Source organism: Plectropomus leopardus, chromosome 6, assembly GCF_026936395.1.
Source record: "Plectropomus leopardus strain MGB_pleo_1.0 chromosome 6, ASM2693639v1, whole genome shotgun sequence".
In the NCBI taxonomy this organism is placed as follows: Eukaryota; Metazoa; Chordata; class Actinopteri; order Perciformes; family Serranidae; genus Plectropomus; species Plectropomus leopardus.
In genome coordinates, this window is record NC_142181.1 from 9,745,990 (window position 1) to 9,769,421 (window position 23,432).

The 23,432-nt window shown below is 38.1% G+C and overlaps 2 protein-coding genes and 1 pseudogene across 4 annotated transcripts; all 3 read right to left on the reverse strand.

The window, feature by feature from the left end:
* Positions 1 to 121: 121 nt before the first annotated feature.
* On the reverse strand, positions 122 to 4,409 carry LOC148189317 (matrix metalloproteinase-20-like; annotated as a pseudogene).
* Positions 4,410 to 4,798: 389 nt separating this feature from the next.
* Positions 4,799 to 11,672, reverse strand: mmp20b (matrix metallopeptidase 20b (enamelysin)). Of its 3 annotated transcripts, none has more exons than XM_042487296.2 (10): positions 11,623 to 11,672; positions 9,226 to 9,464; positions 8,456 to 8,604; positions 8,025 to 8,150; positions 7,772 to 7,930; positions 7,466 to 7,637; positions 7,018 to 7,151; positions 6,590 to 6,746; positions 5,440 to 5,543; positions 4,799 to 5,056 (listed from the first exon to the last, which is right to left on the reverse strand). In XM_042487296.2, the coding sequence occupies exons 2-10, from the start codon at positions 9,423 to 9,425 to the stop codon at positions 4,956 to 4,958; spliced, it is 1,302 nt and encodes a 433-aa protein (XP_042343230.2). In that variant the 5' UTR covers positions 9,426 to 9,464; positions 11,623 to 11,672; the 3' UTR covers positions 4,799 to 4,955. The 3 variants fall into 3 exon arrangements, with proteins under 3 accessions (XP_042343230.2, XP_042343229.2, XP_087934788.1); XM_042487295.2 differs by lacking the exon at positions 11,623 to 11,672 and adding an exon at positions 10,168 to 11,599; XM_088078662.1 differs by lacking the exon at positions 11,623 to 11,672 and adding an exon at positions 9,963 to 10,159.
* A 599-nt stretch (positions 11,673 to 12,271) lies between these two features.
* LOC121939538 (sialate O-acetylesterase-like) lies at positions 12,272 to 20,708 on the reverse strand. Its single transcript, XM_088078663.1, has 10 exons — positions 20,500 to 20,708; positions 20,073 to 20,234; positions 17,544 to 17,698; positions 17,152 to 17,290; positions 16,556 to 16,715; positions 16,319 to 16,401; positions 15,963 to 16,096; positions 15,494 to 15,648; positions 14,327 to 14,513; positions 12,272 to 13,499 (listed from the first exon to the last, which is right to left on the reverse strand). Exons 1-10 carry the CDS (start codon positions 20,552 to 20,554, stop codon positions 13,239 to 13,241), a joined length of 1,491 nt encoding a protein of 496 aa, XP_087934789.1. The 5' UTR covers positions 20,555 to 20,708; the 3' UTR covers positions 12,272 to 13,238.
* Between the last annotated feature and the right edge of the window lie 2,724 nt (positions 20,709 to 23,432).

Consider the following 23,432-nt stretch of genomic DNA (forward strand, 5'->3'; position numbering starts at 1 on the left):
ACACCCCCCAAAAAAATTGTTTGGTCCCCCAATTTTATCTCCACGGCTACAGCCTTTCTGTTAAGGCAAGATTTCTACTTGAGTAACCCATTGTTCTAAAACTGGAGCAAATGGTGTTTTCCATATAAAAGTGTGTCCAGTGCGGTGAACCCCACCCGTCTACCTCCTAAACACGGTAAAAACAAGAAATTACAACTTCTATTTCAGTTGTGCTGTGTTTGTATCCTGCTGCTCTGGTCCACAGTATACAAAGTTCATGACCATAATGTGTAACAGTTTTTCTCTTTTTGTTTACCATCTAACTTGAAGGCAGCATCGACCCTTCTCGGGATTCCAGGCCAATCTGTTTGGATGAGTTTGGGGAGCCCGGTCCATCCTTCTGCTGCGCTCATCATACCTGAGGTTGGATCATTCAAGTACATAGATTTTTAGTGCCTTTTTCAATGTGGGAATGTCGGTATGTTCGTGTATAACATTATCTGTCCAGTTCAATACAATAAACGATGCCCAATAAATACTGTGTTTGCTGATCACAATTTCAGCTACAGCGCAAATTTATTTTGGTCAAATACATTAAAACTCATACAAAATTACTGCCTTTCAATGGGCATTATAGTTACAGTGTAGACTTTGATACTATATAAATCAATTGTTTTTAATGGATAGTTTTCCTGTTGACTTTTCAGGTAAAAATATATGCGCAAAACAGAAATAAAGTGAAACAAGTTAGTGTAAAAAGTTACCTGTAATAAACCTTTCCTACGAAGAAGACTGTTTTCCCATATTCGGTGACATGCACAGCAGCGTCAACCTGCCTGATTCTGGAGGAGAAGCCATACTCATGGATGGAGCCAGCATGACTTTTTGTCTTAAGCTGTTGAACCACCCAGTACTTATGACCTGGAAAAACACAGCCGTGTCACTGCATTTTGGGACACTATGAAAAACAGCAACATACCACAAGTGCTGCCAAACTCAATGAGCCTCTTGCATGAACTGCAACACTTAAATTGCACAAGGCTGTAATTTGGGTGCAACTTTGTGTTCCCCCCCACTGAAAATCCCGCCATGTCATGCTGACAAGGCCTAAGTGATGCTTTGCAGACTGCCCATTACTCTACCGGTGAATATGTACGCCACGCCTTTGGCAGGGATGTCATAAGCGGCATCCACGTGAGAACTCATGCTGGGTAAATATGTGCTGCTGTGGCTCTCTCTCAGGCGATTCCAATATGTTGTTTGTGTTGTTCTCATCCACATGTAGCTAGCTTGAAATGAAAATTGAGATTCAGCTACAGCTCAAACATAGTGAAGCTGTTTTGCAATTAAAATATAAAGCATATTTTACTCTTACCTGTTTTTAAAGAAAACTATCTCATTTGCTATCATGACTGCTGCATCAAAGGCAAAACTGGGGTCACACTTTTTTGGGGCTACTGTTTCCACTTTTCTTGTGGGTTTTCCTAAGAAACAATTGAAGAGAATGCATTAGATGACATTGCACATTATGGTCTACCGTTATCTGATCATTGTATTTTCAGTTTGCGCAAACAGTCACTCTTCATTCTTAATTTGCCTCTCACCATACAGTGTTTGGATCCCAAGCACATCATCTTTGGATAGAGTATACTGGGTAATGCTTTGAGACCTATAATTGGGGTACATGATTGCGGAGGGGTCTCTTGAGTGACTCAAACCCAGCGAGTGGCCGAGCTCATGAGCTGCAACACCAAACAGACTGTAACCTGAAATACAGCAATAGATATGTCTTGTTAGCCCATGTGGCAGGTACATTGACGCAGAATCACACTGAAAACTGTCTGTGGGTTTGAAACTTTCAGGTATGTTTTCCTTTTGGCTCCAACCCCAGTGATGATGTTACTGCGGCTGTTTTCCATCAGCTGTCAAAGGCACATGCACGCCTGCTGACACTGAAAGTGTTTAGCAGACGCAAGGTCTTGAGTTACATGACTTGGACTTGAGTCAAACTTAAGTCACAAATTTGATAACTCTAGACTGGGCTTTAAAAATCAAAAAAAGACTTGCAATGATTCCATCTAAAATGTGGTGGGGTAGAGGTATAATATAGCATAACATGGATATATCAGTGCCTTAAAAAGAAATGTGTTTTTTTTCTACATTGCAAGAAAATATTAATCTCAACAAGAAACATAAAGGAAAATGATTGCACTCTTTTTTCAATATGCAAAAAGTTTCTTATTCATGGATAATACTTTGTGTTTCCTTCTGACAAACTTTTGTTCCCAACCATCCATGTTTCATCCTCATCAAAATGCACGTTTCGTCCCATCCTCTCTCCTGGTTGAAAAGCATGAGCCAGCATGCCCTGGGGTCCATTGAAAGGAAAGAAATCCTCATGAGCTGCAACAGAAAAAACAAGATTATTTACACCATGAATCAGGTGGGACTTAAAAATTCATTGTGCTGTGTTTGCATGTCTCGGCTTTTTTCTTAGCATTATCGACCATAATTGTGAGCTCTGTTTTCAGTGTATCTTAACTGACATCATAACTTTTCAGAAGTGGTTTTTAGATTTACTTCTGTGGGCGAAGGAGAAGATGATATCAGCTTTGCCATGGTTGACTTTGATGAACCTCAGTGGTGCTGCATCACTCCACATCTGCAAGGCTGCATGAAAGGACTTCTCCACATCCTCTTTCCTCATGTCCGGAGTGTATTTGGCAATCCTGCATAATAAAGACAGACATGCAGACATGAGACAGTGTGAGCGACAACCTCCTTGGCTGCAGCAACAGTAACATCTGTTAAAAATGAAAATAAATAAATAAACCCAATTCACAAGAAAATGATACTTTTATACTGCCTCACATGTATGTTAGGGTTTGGTTGATCCATTTAGGCTTTCCAGGATGAAAGCTAAAGTTTTCCACATCTGGAACGCCACACCTTGGCTTCTTCATCGTGTCCAGGGCGCGAGGGTCCAGATGACCTGTCTCTTTCAAACCAAAGAACTTTTGCATTTCTCTGATCTTTTCTTTCATGGCAGACATGGACCTGATCCTTCTTCCCAAATTTCAGGTTGTAAAACCCTCTATGGTAGTCCTGTTGATGAAAGGGTTTGGGTCTGGAGGCTTAAGGTTCCTTGGAAAAGGTGTCTTGAATGTATCTACAAATGGTGTTTTATACTGGTATTTTGATGTACTGTTTATTGTTTTATTCTATTTATTTGTCCCTTATACCCTATATTACAACCACTTAAATGTGTTGCCATTAAATAAAATTTTCCAGCTATATATTTATATACATTCTATCTCTCTCTCTCTCTCTCTCTCTCTACACACACACACACACACACACGTATATATAATTTTTAGAATGATAATTATTACAGTGTTTTTTGTAGGACAGGATTACCCCTTACTGATGAGCTGTGTATCAATAGAAAGAGGGAGATAAGAAGCAGTAAAATTAAATACGGTTTTTGACATTGTCAAGAAGTGGACTGACAAAAGAAGCAGCCATTTAAAACCCTGTTTAGATGCTTCATATGTTATGGTAATGTGCCACAAAATTCGCTGACAGTGAGCCAGTAACCTCTTTGTCACTTTCACAAGGTAGCAGTGATGCCCCCACAATTTTTTTATAGGGGTGGTCAGATGGGGCCACTGAAAATTGTGGGGTGGCACATCCAAACTAAAAGTCATAACTTCCAGAAAATTCAGTTATGCTGTTGTATTATACAGGTTAGTAAACTAATACTGGTATAACAGTATGAGTTCTGCCGTTTTTTTCTGTTATTTATCTACATACTGTATGTTGTACAATTAATTTTTCTTCCAATAGGCCTGGTTGCCCCTTTCCTTAAAAAGACAATACAGCTTTAGTTGAAGGAGTACATTGACCATAAGGAACAAAACATTTACTGGGAACAAGCCTACTCAAGTTTAAAAACATCAGACAGAGGCCTCCAATTACATCCTAGTATTATTTTACCACCCCTTAGTGCCATGACCGCAAAGTGGTATGGCCTACTTTTTTTAATATAACCTTAACATTTCCAAAATAAGCACTTGTAAAGTGAAAAACACAGTGTTACCCTTGGTTTAGGTAAAAAAAAAAAAGAACCCATATAGATAGTACCTTAACATGGTAACGAAACATTGCTTGGTAACAGTTTGGAATAATTTACCTTAAAGTTTCTGCACAACAAAGGTCACATTCATAAGCATGTAAGTTAGTGTGCATAACCTCAACATTGAATTTTTCTATCTCTCTAATGTAAACTTAAAGGACAGTTGTCCACAGACCTCAGCCAGCTCCACATCCTCAAGCCCTGGTTTCTGATCCTGATCGATGGGTAGAGTCCATATGACTTCCACTAACATCCAAGATCCCAAAACAGGTATCCAGAGCCAGAACAACTCCATGATATAAATGCACATTTCCACCAGGCTTCACTTTTTTTATATGGGAGTATTCTCAGGGTTGTTGGACAATCACATGGCACAGAAACATAAAATCCAGTAGTTACAGCTGGGTCTATCTGCCCACAATTTTCTGGCGGTTTTGTGGTTAAAACTGCCCAAGTGAAATGTCTATATAACCTGTCTGGGCTTTCTGTCTCAAATGGGGAAAGATGTGTGTGTATGGTGTGTTTTGTAGTATGGGCACTCAATCATCCGCCTTTATATCAGTCTTTCACCACAGTGATGTGCACATTTGATAAAACAAATTTAAACCAGTTAAAACCATAACAGTTGATGCCGTGAGCATTTTACTTCAAGGTACACATAAAAAAAGCACACATATATTTTTAGGGTTTAAATGTTAATTATTTTATTTTGAAAAAATATTACTGATAAATAAATCTCCACTCAAAAGTGAAGAAGCACAGTGTTTTTCTCTCCTCGTTGTTTAACTTAATCAAGGTATTCAGATGTTTTCCTTGCTGAATGCTCATGGAGTACAGTATTTCAACATCCAAGCCAGGAATTTGCTTTCTCAACTCCGACAACTTGTTTCTGGGTGTAGTCAAATTTGTAGACTTGTGGTCCAAGAAAGAAGTAAATGAAACCTGAAATTAAGGGGAGGGGGTCAGATGTTTTAAAAGCATACAAAGTTATTTACATATTTAGCCTTTATAATTTTGAGTTTAATTTTTAGTAGTAAAGTAGGCAAATTTTACATCTGAAATCATGGAGGGGAACCACATACTGTGTAAAAACTTCTCTACATTCAGCTGATGTTGCATGAAAAAAAATTTAATTCCTTTGCTGCTAATAACAAAATAAAATTCGTCCAAAATCGTAGACAAGGTGAATGCGCTTTCCAGTCAGAACATCAACCAAGCTGCCAATGGTGAAATGTACATAATGTGTTTTGTTTTTGTTGTTATATTTTGTACTTAATAAGTTTGAACAAGATTTAAGGGAAGAAACAACTTTAACTCTGGCTTACCGTCTTTGCTAAAAGCTGCATTTATTGTTGTGTTGACTCCAGGAAAGTCCTCGCTGATGTACTTTGGGTAACCAAAGTCCATAACCCTTCGGTTTTCATTGTAACTGTAAAAGACACGATATAAACAGTGCCAAAAGTCATGAGTCATGATTCCTCTTTCAAAGCGGAGACAAAACATTCGCTCATGGCTGGTACTGCTATGGTCACATCATCAAAGTCCAAATTGAGCCCTTTGCTCTCTGTGTGAGGTCCGAACAACAAACAAAATCTTTTGATCAGATCTGAGTCAGGTTCTTTAATGTGCAAATCCCTACCTACCAGTGCTCTGTGATTTGTCACGGTTATGCCACCACATTTTAGTTTAATATTAAGCAATTAAAACTTATTTTAGGCTAAAAAAAGGTACTGTATCATTTTATTTAACTCAGTTTAATTCATGTATCAACAGATGTATGAATTTGTTATGTCACTTTTGCCAATGCAATATATTGGACTCTAAATTCCTGCCTAAATGGTTGAAGTCCCCCTCCAATGCATGCGTCAATATATAAATATATGAATATATAAATAAATAAAAACTCTGAAAAGGGACCAGAAGCAGATCTACTTTTCTCCCTCACTGAGAAATGCTGGATCTGGCCTCCACCCCGCCCACCGCTGCTTACAGTCAGTTTCACCTGCTGCTTTCTCCAGCTAGAGGTAGAGAAAACATTGGAGAGATTCATGTATAGATGTTTTAGCCTCAGTCAGACCAAGATGCAAAGTAAGACACAGAATCTCAGATTTTAGGGAACTGCACAGATATTGCCCCTTTCAGTAGAGGAATTTAAAAAAAAAAAAAGAACGCAAAAGAAAATAATTTAAAAGTGACAAACTTTGCAAACAAGTCAGTGTAGTCAAGGTCAAACATTTTAGGAGGCAAGCATGAGAAAAACACATTTTTGAGTGGAGGGGGATTTTGAAAATAACATAACTATCAAAATCAGCAAAGTGAAATACTATGTGGTTAAGTGCATGCACAGAAAATTGGGAATGGTCCTTTAACTGAGTGCAATCACTATCATGGCTGTTTCCTGTTTGAATCACAAGTCTATAATTGCCAAAGCTAATCTAGTAGTTGCATTCATGTTGGTGATTTTTTTTTCCTTACCTCCAGTAAATATCATGCATAAAGAAAAGGGTGCGTCCCGTTTTCACGATGTGCACTGCTGCATCAACATCCTGGACCCAGGCTGGAAATCCAAAATGGCTGAGCGCTCTGGGCTTTCCCTTCACAAGAGAGCCTTTCACTGTCCAGAACATGGATTCTGTTGAAACAAAGGGGAGTAAATCTGTGTTTTTGTTTTTTTTTAATGTCAAAGGGCTTTCACTAATTTTGTGAGTGTCAAAATTCTAAGATCTTTAAATCTGTTATGAATGTTGAATGTTTGTTAGTGTAGAGCTCTCAGGTGATCAGTGGTTGATCGTGTATAGAAACTGGGATATAATTCTAAGAAGCAGGTGAATTAAGGAAACCTTAGGACACCTGCAAATCACTTGCAACACTGAATTATAATGTTACATTACTATTTAAGTTACCGTGAATAAGGTACGCTGTGGATCTGCGAGGCACCCAGAAGGCCGCATCGATACTGGTTTCAATCTTAGGCATAAAGTTGGATATGGGGCCTTCTTTAATGTCATATTGCTCATTATGTTTAATCCAGAGATATCTGATGGGAGAAACATTGTGGGTTAGGTCAAAACATTAATGATGGTGGGTTTAAAAATGACATATCCATCCCTTGAAGGAATGCAAAACTCTGTAAATGCAATGATACTATTACATGACAAGATGTAGATAATGTTTAGGTTATATGAAATGGTGAAAGATATCAGTTTTACATTGCAAACCATTGGATATAAAGACCAATATAAAACTGAATAAAGATTACATTTGACATTTTTGCTTTTTCTGAGGAGAAGATAAATCTTCCCATGAATAAAAGCTGTAAATAAAAATAAGAAATAAAGATCATCAACATGCCTTTCTCTGAAAAAGAAGGTGGCATCTCCGAGAGTGGACACTGCGTCGAAGGTCAGGTCTGAAGCACATTTGTTCTGCATGAGTTGAGGGAACAGTGACCCTGATAGCCTGGGGTTATTCTGAGAGCTCCAACCAAACCTTGGAAAGTAATTTGGACGACCTCTGACTGGTCCTAACGCACATCAGCACACATGTCAACATCAGGTTCCACTTTGATTAAAACTCAGGAGTCAAACAGTTATGCACAGTGTTCCTGTACTTAGATTGCAAAACACTTATGATACTAAATAAATATAAAGTGTTTACTGTAAAGTGCGTTGACATTTGCTACATCCTCTCTGGATAACAGGTTGGCTGAACGGGAGGATGTGTAGGTTGGGTACATCAGTGACTCTGGGTTTCTGGAGTGCTTCAGGCCCAAAGCATGGCCAAATTCATGTGCAGCTACAACAAACAGGTTAAAACCTGCAACAGCACAAGAAATGCATTCCAATGAATGATATTATCTATTGAACTCATTCAGTGACATGCTGAATGCCAGAGTGATTCAGTTCAGCACCAGTGTCTCCTGCTGTCCAGTGCTCATCGTCATCAAAGTGCGTGTCCCCTCCAACGCCCCGCCCGGGACCGAAGGCATGAGCCAGTGTGCCTCTGGGTCCGTCAAATGGGTACAAGTCACCGTGTTCTTCAGAGTACAAACGAGGCCAAACATGAAATAGAAACCACAGAGAACACTTTTTTTTTTCATGCCAAAAGAAAAATTATAGGCTGCTGTTCACATTGTCTAACTGAGTCTGCGGAGTTCAGCAGCCACTGCATGACACGCTGCACTGGTTAGGATTACAACTGAGGCTCCCCATGTGAATATCAATGGCATTATGTTTTGTGTAACACATGAAAGGTGCATTTCTGTGAGCATGAGATAAGCTGTTGAATGCAATTCCAATCTTGGCTATACCTCTCCTGTGTGAGGCAAAAAGACCAACCCACCATGGGTCACAAACTCCACCATGATGTCAGCGTTGCGGGTGTGTGATCTGACAAACGTCAGGCTGCTGGCTCTGGCCCAAATGCTGAAAGCTGAGTCAACCAGTGAGTCCACAGTGTTGCGAGGCAAATCTCTGGTATACCTGCCAATGCTGCAACAACAATGAGCACATGTCAAGTCATTGATGAACACTCAAGAACTCTAAACACAGTATGCCCTAAATATAAGTGTCAAAAATTTGATAAAAAAAATGATTGATAACCCAACATTATACCAATTTGTGATCATTTCTGAAAAATAACAGTCACCAAAAGTCCATGTGCTGAAGGTTATAGAAGCTTTTGACAATAGCTGCTGTCTATCTTAGTTTCTCTTAAATTATGCATCTATTCTGTATGCAATCCAGCAGGCGTGCCTCTAGCACAGAAAAAAATAAGGACGTTCCAGACAGTGTTACATAAGTTCAAGTATGTTTGGTGAATTTGGCACTCTAAAAAGCCCATAATAACCTTCAGAGGCAGGAGTCCTAAACCCAAAAATCTGTTAACCATTAAGATTTGTGATAGTTTCAATTCCCATTTTCTGTCAGAAATTGCCTGCTGTCTCAAAATGCAAATGCATTTTAGGGACAACCCGACTGTTGTATATTTGGCAAGTTCAATCTGGGTCAGACATACCTATCTTTAATCTAGAAAATCTTTTAGGCTGCAATTCTGCTTTACAAGTAAAAAGCATTTTGGTCATTAAACATCATTAAGCACTACACAGATACCTGTAGGTGATGACATTCTTGTTCCATCGTGCCCCCTGGATGTGGCTGTACTCCTCCACATCTGGAACGCCACAGCGGGGGCTCCTCATCAGCTCCAGGGTGCCAGAGTCCAGCACACCTGTTGCATTGAGCCCAAAGAATATCTGCATGTCTTTCACCTTTGAGGTGAAGGAGGGCCCACTCCGCTTTATGCGCCCCATAGGCTCTTTTTCCAAGTTGTAGTATTGCTGGAGGTATTCCTACAAGTAGATTCGGAGTCCAAATCAAATATCATGTTGCACTGAAGAGCCAGGCAAATTTAATGGTCCAGTGCAACTCAATTAATGCCAATATGGAAAGTTGTATTTCCTTTGAGGATCAATTTTTTTGGTTGCAGCATGCATTAGTATAGTAGATTATCTAAATATTTTGCAGCATCCATCAAATTGCACATTATTTTATTTCACAACTTCTGTATAAGTGTATGAATCTACAGGGTGATCAGATTTACAACATCAACTGTAAATTACACCATCTCTACAACTAAAATCCTTCACAACAATAAACTGACTTTGCAAGAAATACTGGTAATCAGTTTCCATGCAGATTGTCTTTCACAACAATTCCTTCCACAGAAAAACGAGAATACATTGATGAAGGAAATCAGGGAAAGAGAAAAATGAGGATACTGAAGGAACCTGCAAAAGCATGCAGTAAAACATTGCTACAAGGACTCCGAGGGCAGTGCAGTTACTTACCTCCGCCCCCCACCCACACAAAAACAAAATAAATAAAAACATTTTCTCAGCATCCCACACACAGGCGTGAACAGATCTTTGCAATTTCCATCCTCCAATAGAAATACCCTCTAACTGGCATGTCTCTGGCATTGTACAAGCGATTAAGTCACATGCAGTCCAATCTCAAACTTTTGTAATGCGGCTCTTGCAATTATGCACTTACTGTGGCCAGCTTCAAGTCAACCTGTGGTTCTGTGGAAGGAGAGCTCTCTGTCTCCGGCATAAATGTGGGTGCCGTAAAACACGGACCAGGCATGAGCAAGACCAAGACACAGCACGAGAGAAGCATGACATGCATTTCACAGACTTTACGCTATATGAATTGTAGTGGCCTAGTTTAAACACATGGAGATGGAAGTTCTGGTTAATGAGAAAGCCTTTTAAATGGTTATTGTGACTCATGCCACTTGCAAATCCATGGGAAGCCTCACTATGGAATTGGGAGGGGTTTGCGGAGAGCCAAGGACAGCTTGACGAGAAAAGAAAGAAATGACATTTGGACAGTTTTGGTCATGTGACGTGTTTGGTCCAATGATGATCTGAATGGATTACGTATTCAGTGTGTGGTTTCAATTTCAACATCTTATTCAAATCCAATGCAAATTTAGGACTGAAACTGTATCACAGATGATTAAAATGATGCAAATAAGATGAACACACAAAATTTACACTGGGAGTTTTAGATAATCAGATAATCCCAAACAAGTGGTGAAACTGCAACATGGGGCAACACAGCAACGGATTCTTTCAGCAATAAGTGCTCATTAGTCTAACTATGAGTATGTTAGGCATAAACATGATATTTTCACCATCAACAGCTCTGATATTGAGTAAATGATTCCCTCAGCAGAGCTCCTGCAGGGGAACCTCAACTAAACTCCCTGCAGACTGATGCAACACAATTAGCTGGGTGGCACTGTTCAGTCCCACGCATTCTGCAAGCTCTCCCAAAATAACCCCATCAAAGCTCATTCTCGTCCCATTTTAGCAGCAAATGCATGGAAGACCTTTCAATGAGAGAGTTCGCAGAGAGGGAGCTTAAATTGCAGGGGTGGATTTAAGGCCTTCGAAAAAGAAAATGGCCGCCAGCCAGGCCGCCTAGACTGGCATGGGTGGTGCCGCAGTACATTCAGGCTACAATTACGGTTGATTGGTCATTGCGGAGCTTTATGCGACCAACAGCATTCCTCTGCAGGGAAACAGGAGCTGAGTTTTACATAATATGGTGCACTCTTTCGCAGAAAGACATGAAAAATGTGTTTCGCCCTGGTTTTATGGTCTGGGTACAGACGAGGTAATGAAGTCATTTTAACTCAGATTGTGGATTTCTTTCCACAGCTTGAATATAGTTTAGATTAACTCCTTTAGTTGTTGCAATTACGTTTACAGGACCTTGATTATCGCATGTACTGTGCAAACAGTACAGGCTACCCTAATTCTTATGTGTACATCAAACATATAAACTGGGATAGCCTTTAGCTTTTACAGCTGAGCTTGTGGCTTTGAGGTCACAGCTAAGAATCTCTTGGTGAGGACATAAATAAAAGCTGTGTCCTCTTTCTCGACAACCGCTGTCAAATATTCTGAGCAAAGCAGAAGTGTCTCAATTGTACTTTACCTCACTGGAGTGTGTAAAACCTTCTTTACTCCACCAACTGCTCCTCCTGCCCTCTGCTGGGGAAAAAAAAATAATACAATAAGAGAAGTATATATATATATATATATATATATATATATATATATATATATATATATAGATATATATATATTTATATATGGTGGGGTTAGCGCCCCTTTTTTTGCTGGGTGAGTAATTCAGGAAACAAAGGCTTACAGTAACTTAAACCTATGTTATTTATTGTACCTCATCTGGGAAGTTCCAAACAACATTACTGGGGATGTGTGTTAACATACTCATATGCTGGATGTGACTGGTGAGTTAGCTTCAAGCTAAATGTGCCATTAAAACCACAAACCCAACGCCTTAGTATTGACAGTTGCACTTTTGTACGTATTTAAACATTCATGCTGATTTTAAGAAATTGAGTCGCAGTTGACATTAAACTTTTTTATCAACTGGGAATTCACAGAAGAAAAACAAAAACAAAGAACACATTTAAAATGTTTTTGTTACCATACACTGTAGTTTTGGTACATGGCACACCTGCATTGGTATGAACTATTAGCACCCTACTTATAGTTTCAGTTGTAACATATTACAGTCAAGGTTTTGTTTTGTTACCTCCCAAATCAAACAGCAGACCGTGTTTGATTAATCAATGATTTTATTGCAATTTGAATGTAACAAGATGTATACAAATGAAGTAGGTTAGTTGATTTGTCATTTATTTGTGCAAATTCAAATGCAAAGTTTCATTTGTGTTGTAAACTTAAAAAAAGAATTCTGTAAAAAAAAAAAAGAACATTTGTCGAACTTTTCTTCATCATTTACATCATTTTTGGCAGTAGTTGTACCAGCATAGAGTTCATTCAGGATAAACATGAAATCAAAATAATATATACCCCTCTACCAACAGCGTGTCTTAGCTTTATTGAGCACTTTCAGTGTCTTACACACAGATTTATAATCTCTATAATCTATCTTTTTAAAAAAAAAAATGTATAGAAGGATGGTTAGTGTCTGCCCCGAAAAAATAGTAAAACTGCCAAACTTTACAACCTAAGAAATTACATAACAGCATTAATCTAACAGTATTCTCCATTCAGATAAGACACTGAACTGTGGATGGTATAGAAAACCTAACTACTCTGTGAAATAAAGATGGTAAAATAATTGTAAGATAAGCTTGATATCCTGATGCCATAACTTAAAGAAAGTTCTTTTTGCCAATTTGTGGGATCTGGCACTGCCCCAATCTGTCGCAATTTACTTATTACTCACCAAAACTGATTATAATGTGTCAAACCAATAGTAACAAAGAAAAAAATCCTTACAATAAAGTCAAAAAAGAAAGCATCCTTCTCTCTAAGATTGTCTATCTTAATGCTTTGTCAGTGCCTTAATATCTGTGAAAACAAACAAAAAATAGCTAAATGTAGCTTCCTCACGGTAACAATCCACTGTCTGAATCACTTTGTTCTATACTTATCATCTTGTGATCATTTATCTTGTTGATCTGACTTCGTAAATCTGGCTATATATATTTTCAATCACCTCATTTTCATCTAAAGAAACAAAGGCACATGTTCTTCATCACTTTGTTTTCTTACAATTTACTTTCCCCCCTTTCCTTTGGGTGGAGGGCGGTTGACAACAAAAGGAGGTGCAGGCAGAAGCTGATTGGCGCTGTAGATTGGACAGGCTTTAAAGTCACAGGGCCAGTCTCTCCACGCATATCGCAGGGAAACTACTTCATTAGGAGGCTGACACAAACTGGTGTTTAACTGGACAGAGTCCTGATCCCACTGCATGATGGGAGCTGGAAGCCACTGAGGTGTAGGCCCACATGAATCGGGATTCTCTGAGCAACAGATCTTGATTTAAAAAACAAAAAAAAAATACTTTTGAGCTTATTGACTTAGAAAGCAAACATCAAGTATATCTGGTCGTCATTAAAACTGATTTTATGTTAGCACTGTTAACAAAGCCAGCGGGTGAATGTGGGACTAAACACACACTAGGCCTGGGCGATAGAGAAAATAAAAAATAACAATATTTTTGATCAAATAACTAATCATATTGCAAGAGTATTGTAGAGCTGACTATTGGTGCTTTCACAAAATATTTACACGGGGAGATTTTTAAGAATAATCAGTAATGTGGATAAAGGTAAATATTGCAACTAGCTAGAACAGTCTAAGTTAATAAAAATACATTCTGCCTTCATATCTTTCTTATATTTCCTCCATGCTAGTCTGGTCCTCTGGAGCACATTAAACCCAGTCTAATGACTGGCTTACACCTCAAAATCCTAAAGTTCATTCTCATATGATCCGTTTCTTTGCACTTTCTGCTTGGAACTTTTGGTCATTTTAGATCTAGAACTGTTAACTTCTGATTGCACCTGTTTTGACTGATTTTGGGGAGTTAACATTACTGATTGTATGCCTATTTTAATTGATCACATTTTCTCTTATATATTTTAAATATTTTTATATATTGTTTTATTATTTGTTAATCTTGCATTTCAATATTTTTATCTGCTCGACTGATGTAAATGAGGGCTCGCCCTGAATGATTTTTGTGTCTGAATAAAGATAAATAAATATTACTGTAATGCAGCTGTCAAAACCAGGAGAACATAACACTTCAGATATCACGATATCCAAAATCTAGCCCTCACACTGACTGCGAGCCTTACCTCAAAGATGTTTTGTGACGGCGTGACAGAAATTTTCCGGTCGTAGGTAACATTGATGTACTCTTGATCGGACAGGACTTTTTTAGGGAACGGTCCATGGAAGACAACGCCCTTCTCATTATAAGCCACCGCCCTAGCTCCCAAAGTCAGTCTGTAGGCTACATCCTGCTTGTCTCGGGGATGGATCCTGAAACAAACAATCAAAAAAAACAACACTAATCATTTTAACAAACATAATGGGTGAACCACATGGTAGAACTGGATAGGGAGGTTGAAAGTCAATACAGCACTCCTCACTTCAAAATACAAAAGCATCATATCATCATTTGCACACCTTTAATACAGATGAACATCAGAGGGCAGTTTCGCTGTTGGTCTTTCAGTCTTTGGTGCATTAAGAAAGTCTGCTGTGATGTGTTGACGTGTCAGAGACACACTGGGTGAGTCCATGGAAAGTTTTATAGATGTTAATAAGAATCTTAAATCTATCCAAAGACTAACTGGAAGCCAGAGCAAAAGCAAACTCTCGCAGCAACATTTAAAATAAATAAATGAACTCTAAAAAATTTAAAATACAGTCTGTCCCAAATTTGGAGTTAGTTTTATGTGTAATTCTCAAATCTGAGAATATACATGAAGGTGTTACACAGTTCCTAGTCGGGATGTGAGTGATTAATAGGCCAGTCAATTAAGTGTTTCCACCATTGCTAATCTGCATAACAGTGTTCTAGTCACTTAAACTTAATAACAAACCATTTTTTTCAGGTCACATTTCAATAAAATAATATACATTATGAAAGTGCTTTTTTTTTTTTTTTTTTTACCGTAGGATAGTGTGTTTGCTATGCAATCGGTTCACCCAATGGAAATGCTGTTGTAATAATCAGGTGGGATTCCTAGAGATTCATTTTCCTAAAGAATATTGTTTTCAGTGAATATTATTTGTTTTATTTAGAGAGTTGTCATGTTTTGTAGGATAATGTGCAATTTTCATAATGTGTGGTGTAAAGTGGCTTGCATTTTATTAACATTTGTTTAAGTGTCACATAAATCAGTTATTAGGACCATCCCTTGTGGTACCACTTGTTCAAGACAATCTGTAAAGGCAAAGTGTAATGTTCCTCGATGTTGTCACATGATAGGAGTACATATATACACAATTCTTACGTGCCAAAGGGTGATGTTGGATCTGGTAAATCCAAAGCCACGGCCATGAAGGTTTTCTTCAACCGCTGATTTGGGACAAAGCCGATGTCTGCTGTCTGGTGCCAGCGGACATTTGGAAAGGATTCACTGGTGGAGTTTTTTACGTCGGTGGAAAGCTGCAAATACAAAAAAAATCCTAGGTCAGATCTAAAATATTGCAAATGATGTTTGCAAAAGCATTTATGTTTTTTTTTTGTTTTTTTTTATTTTACCTACTCAGTGGAAAAATAGCAGCATGTATTGTTTCTTCTTTAGTACAACCACAAGGGGGAGCCAAAGTTAGAAATTTTCTAATTCTATGTATAGCAGTGTTTTTAAGAAGTTAACTCTAAGACCTGCACTATTTTGACAGCAAAGTTTTCAAATGTCTTGTTATCTCTACTTGTTTTAATTGTGAAAAATAAAAATAAAAACCCCAATACTAACAAACCTGGACAAATCCGAAGGGGAAGTCGTCAGCTGTCTGTCCCCCTGAGCCCTTGTGAAATGCCTGCCTCCAGTCATCAATCATAGCAGGGAAGGAACAGTTGTAGTTGTCTTCGTGATAGTATGTATTAGCCTCACCTGCAAAAAAAGATACAATAATTATTGATGCATGATATACTGCTACATAGAAAAGGAGGGAAATTGGCACAAAGCCAACATGATTCAAGGCTGAGGCAATGTTAAGAAATTACATCCAAGCCCAAACTCGATGTGTTGGTCCCAACCAGGTACAGGTAGAGAATCAAAGCTAAACTATACATGGAAATATTGAAAATCTGATACCTGTGCAGGCAGTCTCACCTTGGTACCAGATGGCTCCTTTGATGGTCATATTGAGCAGCGGGTGGATCATTGCATTCCACAAGACAGAGTTTGCTTTAGGACTGAAAGATTTTGACGTGAGAAAAGTAGGAACAGTGCAGTCAATGCAAGCTAAAATTTCATAACTATTGAGAGCACGAGAACAAGTTACTACACTTGCATACATATTACATGGAAAATTAGTTCCTTTTTTTTGTTTTGGTGTCATATCTTTACCCGCTGTTCTCCAGTCCACATTGCTGCAGTGCTCTTGAAGATGACCAGACTTCGACAGGTGTGCCTCCCCAACAGGACTCCACCAATCCTATGGGGTACTTCAGCGTCTCATACAAGTAACGTCCATAGAGCCAGCACACTGCAGAGAAGGCTGCCACATCTGAAAACACATCTGCCTGTTAATCAGTGCATCATTTAGGTGGTAGTATGCACATAAACAAACAGCAAATGTTTGAGATTTTTTGTTATTGTTTGTTTTGTTTTTCAAATATGATTACAATTTAAGTACTACAGTGCCCTGTGCTGGAACCACAACAAAAACTAGCCTGGATTTAGGAACTTGTGCAGTATATGCATGTTTTCAAAACACATTAAGAACTGACTCAGTTTCAGTTCAATATTCCAACCAGGGTTGGAAATGAACTTCTTTGTCCACTTGCCACTGAGGCTGGGAGATTCCAAAATCTGCGAGACACTCAATAGATTTTGATTGTTTTTTTTTTTTTTTTAGCTGGTGAGTGAAGGAAATCCACCTTTAGCTGCAAACACATCAAAACAATATTATGAATGAATAAATAAATAAATCTTTGACTCACTTTTTGGGGCCACAGACCAAGGAATTTCTACTCCAATCAAATCATTCTGCTCACTTCCACTCAGCTTCAAGGCTGCCATAAAAAACCTCACCTGAGGATACTTTTCTGAGAGCTTGATCTCATCTGTTGCATTAAAAACCTGAAAATTCATAAAAGAGAGATCATTTCACAATAAAATATGACTAAATATCCACATACATACCAGATTGAAATTCAATTCTGTTGCACCAAACCATACATAAAGCAGATTTAATTTATTCTATCTTATGTGTGTAATATAAGTGAAAGGGTTTTCTTTTGAGATTTGGCCATTAAAACAGACTTCTACTGCACATCGCTGTCATAGTGAATGAGCCAATCAGGGAGACACATCTTCACCTGGCTTGGCGTACCTGAGATAATTTCAGCTGCATGTTGCTCTGCCCTCCACACAGCCAAATATCTCCAAACAGCACATCTGTCAGAATGGCTTTGCTGCTTTTAGTGGCTGCTGTCACATTGTAGGGACCACCAGCTTCAACAGGGTCGAGGGTGACTCGCCAGATTCCTGTAAATACAGCCACTAATACATGATGTCGAATAGTCAAAAGAATTTCCTTTCCTAACCAGTTTTCCTCGACCGCGATGAAAAAGGTCAATGAAAGGTGTTAAAGAGAATTCATACAGACTTGGTAAAACACAACCACTTTCACCAGAGAATCTGACTGCACTTATGCTCGGCTCTGTAATTATGTGACAGCAGACGTTATTGATGTTTGTCTGCTGTGGTGAAAGTACAACGTTCCAAAGATGGTCTACTACAAGCACATCCTAATTATATTGGTTTTTGTAAACTGTTTTTTCTTCAGTTGTCTTTTAAAGCCTGATTATTTTATAACCTGTCTGTTGTATTTTTCTGCCGTTGTGAAGCACTTTGTAACATGAATCTTGACAAGTTCTATATAATTAAATGTTATTAATATTACTGTTATTATTGTTATTTATTCTTATTTTTCTTCCTCTTCTTACTACTTTCATCATTATCATCTTAGATACTACGCACCTAGCGTTCTTACCATGTTGCTTCATGCACACAATAAAAACATGGAGGACCTGATGTATAATTGTACTTCTTTAACAGGGTTGGAATTAAAAAATTAAAAAAAAAGAAAATAGATTCCCATTCACCAAAGTGCAACCAAATTATTGTCACATTGACAATGTTTAGTTCATGCTCACCCTCCTTTCATTCATATTTATATGTATTAATTTATTTATAATTGTAATATCTATGCAAGATAAACACAGACTTCTGTATGAGTGTTAATATGCTAATATGATTTCAGTCAGGATTCATTTTCACTCTGGTTATACAAACCAGAGTGAACCAGAACCAGACATGACAAAGTGAAATGTTTTTGCTGATAGACTCTAAAACTCTAGATAGTAATGTAGAAATTCTTGAAATAAAATAGATTTATAGAATAGGCTTATAAAACATAATACAATTAAGATAAGATAAGATAAGATAAGCCTTTATTAGTCCCACAGTGGGGGAATTTGCAGTGTTACAGCAGCTATGAGGTACTGGATAAAAAGAGCAATATAATAGTAAAAGATAGTAAAAAAAATAATTACAAATATAAAAAAAAATGAATTAATAGAGTAATTGTTTAAGAAGCGATACAAATCTATGTTTTTGATAAATGTGTTCATTCAATGCATGGATGTGATAAAACTATGCATGTTATAAATTAAAGGCAACCACACAACTAAGTGGACACCTTTTATGTTGACTGATTGTGTTTTGAAGTTGTTATGGCTGAAACCTGCTGGGGAAAGATGGGATGGCGTTATCTCTTTTCCTTTTGTAAAGGATGATCCAAGGTGTTCTTTGCTAAAGGAGATAAGAGAGGAAGCACTGAGGCACCTTTCCAAGTATTTAGAAATTTCGGCAAGCTCTTGTCATGGCAGCTACTCTGATGCTTTCAGGTCATTTCACTCAGTCAGGATTCTTCGTAAGCAAAAAAGACAGTTAAACTGTAACTACGGTCTGTGAACAACATAAAGTACCTGTGACTGTCTAGCAGGATGTACTGGCCAACCTTAGTAATCACATCAGGTGACATTTGAGATTTGTCAGCTGATTTGGCACACCTGAGCCCTTCAGCTAGAAAATCTGGTCCTTCTGCATTCTGTCTCTCCCCTCCTACAGGTGACATCGCTTTTTTTTGCACCTCCAACAGCACACACGACACAAATCCATACACTGCTACTGTTGTTTATCTACCCACTGTTCTTGGTTTTGTGTTCACCTTAGTTTAATAACTTATGTTTGTTTGTCACTTGTGTGGACTCCCTCCTCGTCACGTTCACTAAGCCAGTTTTTGAAAGTGTCAAAATAATTAGTGATAGCTGTTTCCCTTTGACCTTTTGTTTTTCCAGGAAAGAGAGATGTAAGATTGTAACGCATCTTGTTGATAAAAATTGACCTGACTTGACTTTCATCACATATTAATTTTACTTTAAGGGCTATGCGTAGAAAACTGCTTCAAAAAACCTTTCCATCCTCTGGACACCTGAGACATACACTTAGGGCTGCTGGATTCAAGTCGGTATAAAGAAAGAAAAGCTGGTTATCAAATTAAAGATTCTGTGATGTTCACTGAATCCTGTGACCAAGAAACATGACATGTGACATCTATAACAACCGAAAGACATTCTGAAACTTCCACTTTTTTCAAGCCGCAGAAAATTTGTCCTCACAGTTGTTACACAATAAAAGCTCTGACTCAAAAATACCACAACACTATGTTTGTCCCTGTCAGGATCCGTGAGTTTGACCCATCTCTAGACTGTATTAAAATATACAGTTTGACATTTTCAGTAGTCTGTGCTTGTCAATATAACCTCCCCACCTGACAACAAGTTGCTGTACTCACCATTTGTCACATGGACCTGTAAGGTGTTATGTTTTGTTGGTCCTGACAAGTTGAGCGTCACCTGTGCGCCCTCAGGGCCATAGCCCCACAGCACAGCTCTCTCTGGAGACTGCTGCAGCACCATGTGGTCTCCATAGTAGGAGGCAAAGCGCAGGTCCTCCTCTAAACATACACACAATTTTATTTTCTTTAATTCAATATGAGGGAAATACTTAGAGAATGCAAAAGAATCAAAATCACGATGCATAAAAGGAGATTTATCAGAGGCAAAAACAGAAATGCAGCTGGCTTTGGTTTAAAAACGTGAAGGTAGTGCCATAGTAAGCGAAAATATTGAGCCAGTTTATTTTTTTGCGAGCGTCGATGTGGTCATTTAATTCGGCAGTTTATGCTGACAAACATTTGGGCAGACGGTAATGTTACTCACCCCAGCCGTGAACGGAGGCTACGAGAATCAGAACAACACACAGAGTTGTTGCCATGACAAGAAGGAAACCCACGTTAACTAAAAGCTGAGAAAACTCTGTCAGATAATATTATGCAAATTCCCTGACATACTAATTTGCAGACCGCGTATTTGCCGGAAAACTTTTTAAGCGACACTTCCGCAATTTCCAAGCGATCACATTGTTTCTGTGACGTCAGGCACCTAACTGCACACCTTCAAAATAAAAGCACGAACGCTGAAAATTATCAACCTGATATAAATCCTATTTTAAAATATTCACGTAATCAAATGATGTTGTATTTATGTATCTATCCCAATAATTGAAATCTTGTACCATGGGCGTTGAAACAAATTGTGGCCCCATGCAGAGGCAGTCCCCCAACTTCCCTGCACGTCCTCTCCTCATTCATGTCTTCTTTACTCACTTTTTATTCATTTTTTAAATTCTTCTACTTTTTTTACAATGTCAGTCAGTTTTTCTTTCTTTCTTTCTACTGTGAGGTGCATTCTCCTGAAGCAATTAACATATAGACTAAATCAACACCATGAAAAATGAAATGCAGGTGTAACATTACTTTTCCAACAGTCTACCAGCCAGGTGTTTATATACTGAGGTGTTTTACGTGTTTGCCTGTAGTAAAGACCAATGAACAGACTGTGTTTTGTTGGCATGCTATTTAACACAAAACCTCAACACTTGGCGATAAGTGATGAATACAGGCAGGGGAGTGGGAAAGCTGTTGGTCAGAGCATAAAGTAATGAGAGAACAGTAAAGTGAGAAATAATGTCTTCATGGAGTGTATTTATAATAAGATGTAAGGTAATGATGTACATGAGTGAGACATGAAATTACTTCCCTCTTACCCTGTAACTTTCCATGTGCACCTACTGTGTCATTTACAAACCCTTCAAAGGCTATTAATAACATATGAAGTGGTACATTTATCCTAATGTGAATCCAAGGCTCAGGGTGGTATGTTCAGCCTTAGTGTGTGCTGTTACTTATTTGACATACAATATATATATATGAGACATAGCACTCTATAGGAATCATCTCATTTTACTATACAACTTTTTGCTTTTATTTACATGTTAAGCTAAAATATGCCCTGATGTTTTAACATCTTGAGACTACAAACTTGCTTTTGAGTCTACATTTAATCTCTGCTTATCTTCTTGTTCTCTCCTTGTTAGTGCAACTGAAGCCTAAAGGCTATCATGTACCCTGAGGTAAGGAGGATGTTTAGGATGCAGTCTGACAGCAGCCTCTGCTGTTGAGTATAATAACTTGCACCCCCATTTAACAGTTGTTAGTTCAGTTGATACAGTACATACATCTCTGTTTCAGTGACTGTTTTTATTTTCTTTCTCCTGTTTTTTCATGCTGTTTTTTTGCCTTATTTCACAACTTCAAAAAGACATCAAATATGAACCAACTACAATGTTCTGCCATCTCTGAGGAGCCTCAGCCAATGGTACAGAGAAGACCCTATGTGCCCCCTCTGCCCAGCTCCAGATGACCTGAAACATATTCCAGTTGCCTGCAAGACGAGCCTGACTCAGGGTTCTTACACATGGCAGCACAATCTGGTGCTGTATCTAGTAGCTACCCTGAACACCAGATGGACATCCATTGATGCCCTACCTCCTCCATCCATTCTGCACTTATAAGAAAGTTTGTCCGCAAATGGCAGGAAGCAAATCAAGGCCTGCAGATGAATCAGACACCAGCCAACTGGGAGGGGCATGAGACTGGAGGTTACTGTCAGATCTAAATCAGCTGGCAGTCGATGCTGAACAGTGTGGTTGTGAAATGAAGGTTTGCCAAGGTGAAGTTGGCTGCAGAAGCTTTGTGGACAAGTCAACTACCAGGCTGGTTATGGATTCAAGGCCATGCCCAATGTTAGACCAACAATGCCCTCTCTAACGCTACTTTCCAAAATGATCTAAAAATTGGTTTAAGGACTTTCTTTTTCATGATATTTTATCCTATTTTATTTATGAATTATTTTTATACACAATGTTGTCATGATAAAGTGGGCTTCATGATTGTCAAGTGCCATATTTCAGTATTTATTTTTTCCCCACATTTTTCAATACTGTAGACCTTAACTGTAAAGCAGAAGTCTTGTGTGTTGTGATGTTTTCATTAGTAAAACAAGAACTTACTGTAAACAGTGTGGTAACTTTGCCACTGGAATGATTTTTTTTAGACTTAAATAATACTTTTAACCTGTTTTCCCAGATGAAAAGTATTAAGATGGCGATATTTCAAGGTGACACGTAAACCATGATATTAAATCATTTCAATCTTTCTTCAAGTGAACTGTCTAAATCAAGCTGAAATATATAAAGAAAATATTCTAATACATTAAACATTGCATGATGTATATTCATGATCACATTTCATTGATTTTGGCTTTATCACACTGGCAACCTGTTGCTCCAAGTTACCTTTACCCTTCTCATATCCTCTGATGTGTCACATGATCCATTAATAAATCATTAACAATTCTGGAATCACATTTTTAGGTCATAAAATTGGCTGACTTATTTATGCATGGTAAATTTATATTTATGTGGTATTTATTTAGCAAGAACTACACATTAAACATTCAAACCTAAGCTGAAAGATACAAATAAAATACATTAAACAATGTGTTCTAATTATTATTTCAGTTACATTAACATGTACAGTATATGCTAAATACAAAGGTTCAGCCAGCTTAAAGTCAGTATGATTTAAGAGTTCTTAATAAACAGATGTCTTTTTTAACTTGATTTATTTAGCTGCCAATGGATACGTTTTGAGGTGTGTCGTCCTGTTGTTGGCCAGGCTCCTCACCAAAAAACTGAAACAGAGGTTTATTTTTTCTCATATTCTGTAGTTTTGATACACGGCCCACTCTTG

What these genes read in the sequence shown, in the direction of transcription:
- mmp20b (XM_042487295.2), bottom strand. Translation starts at nt 10,302, where the DNA reads ATGCATGTCATGCTTCTCTCGTGCTGTGTCTTGGTCTTGCTCATGCCT. An exon ending in TTGACTTGAAGCTGGCCACA is followed by an intron (nt 9,465 to 10,167) that starts GTAAGTGCATAA and finishes ATCTACTTGTAG; the next exon opens with GAATACCTCCAGCAATACTA. An exon ending in TGCAGCTTTTAGCAAAGACG is followed by an intron (nt 5,057 to 5,439) that starts GTAAGCCAGAGT and finishes CCTTAATTTCAG; the next exon opens with GTTTCATTTACTTCTTTCTT.
- LOC121939538 (XM_088078663.1), bottom strand. Translation starts at nt 20,554, where the DNA reads ATGGCAACAACTCTGTGTGTTGTTCTGATTCTCGTAGCCTCCGTTCAC. An exon ending in AGCCTCCGTTCACGGCTGGG is followed by an intron (nt 20,235 to 20,499) that starts GTGAGTAACATT and finishes GTGTATGTTTAG; the next exon opens with AGGAGGACCTGCGCTTTGCC. An exon ending in TGCAGCTGAAATTATCTCAG is followed by an intron (nt 17,291 to 17,543) that starts GTACGCCAAGCC and finishes ATGAATTTTCAG; the next exon opens with GTTTTTAATGCAACAGATGA.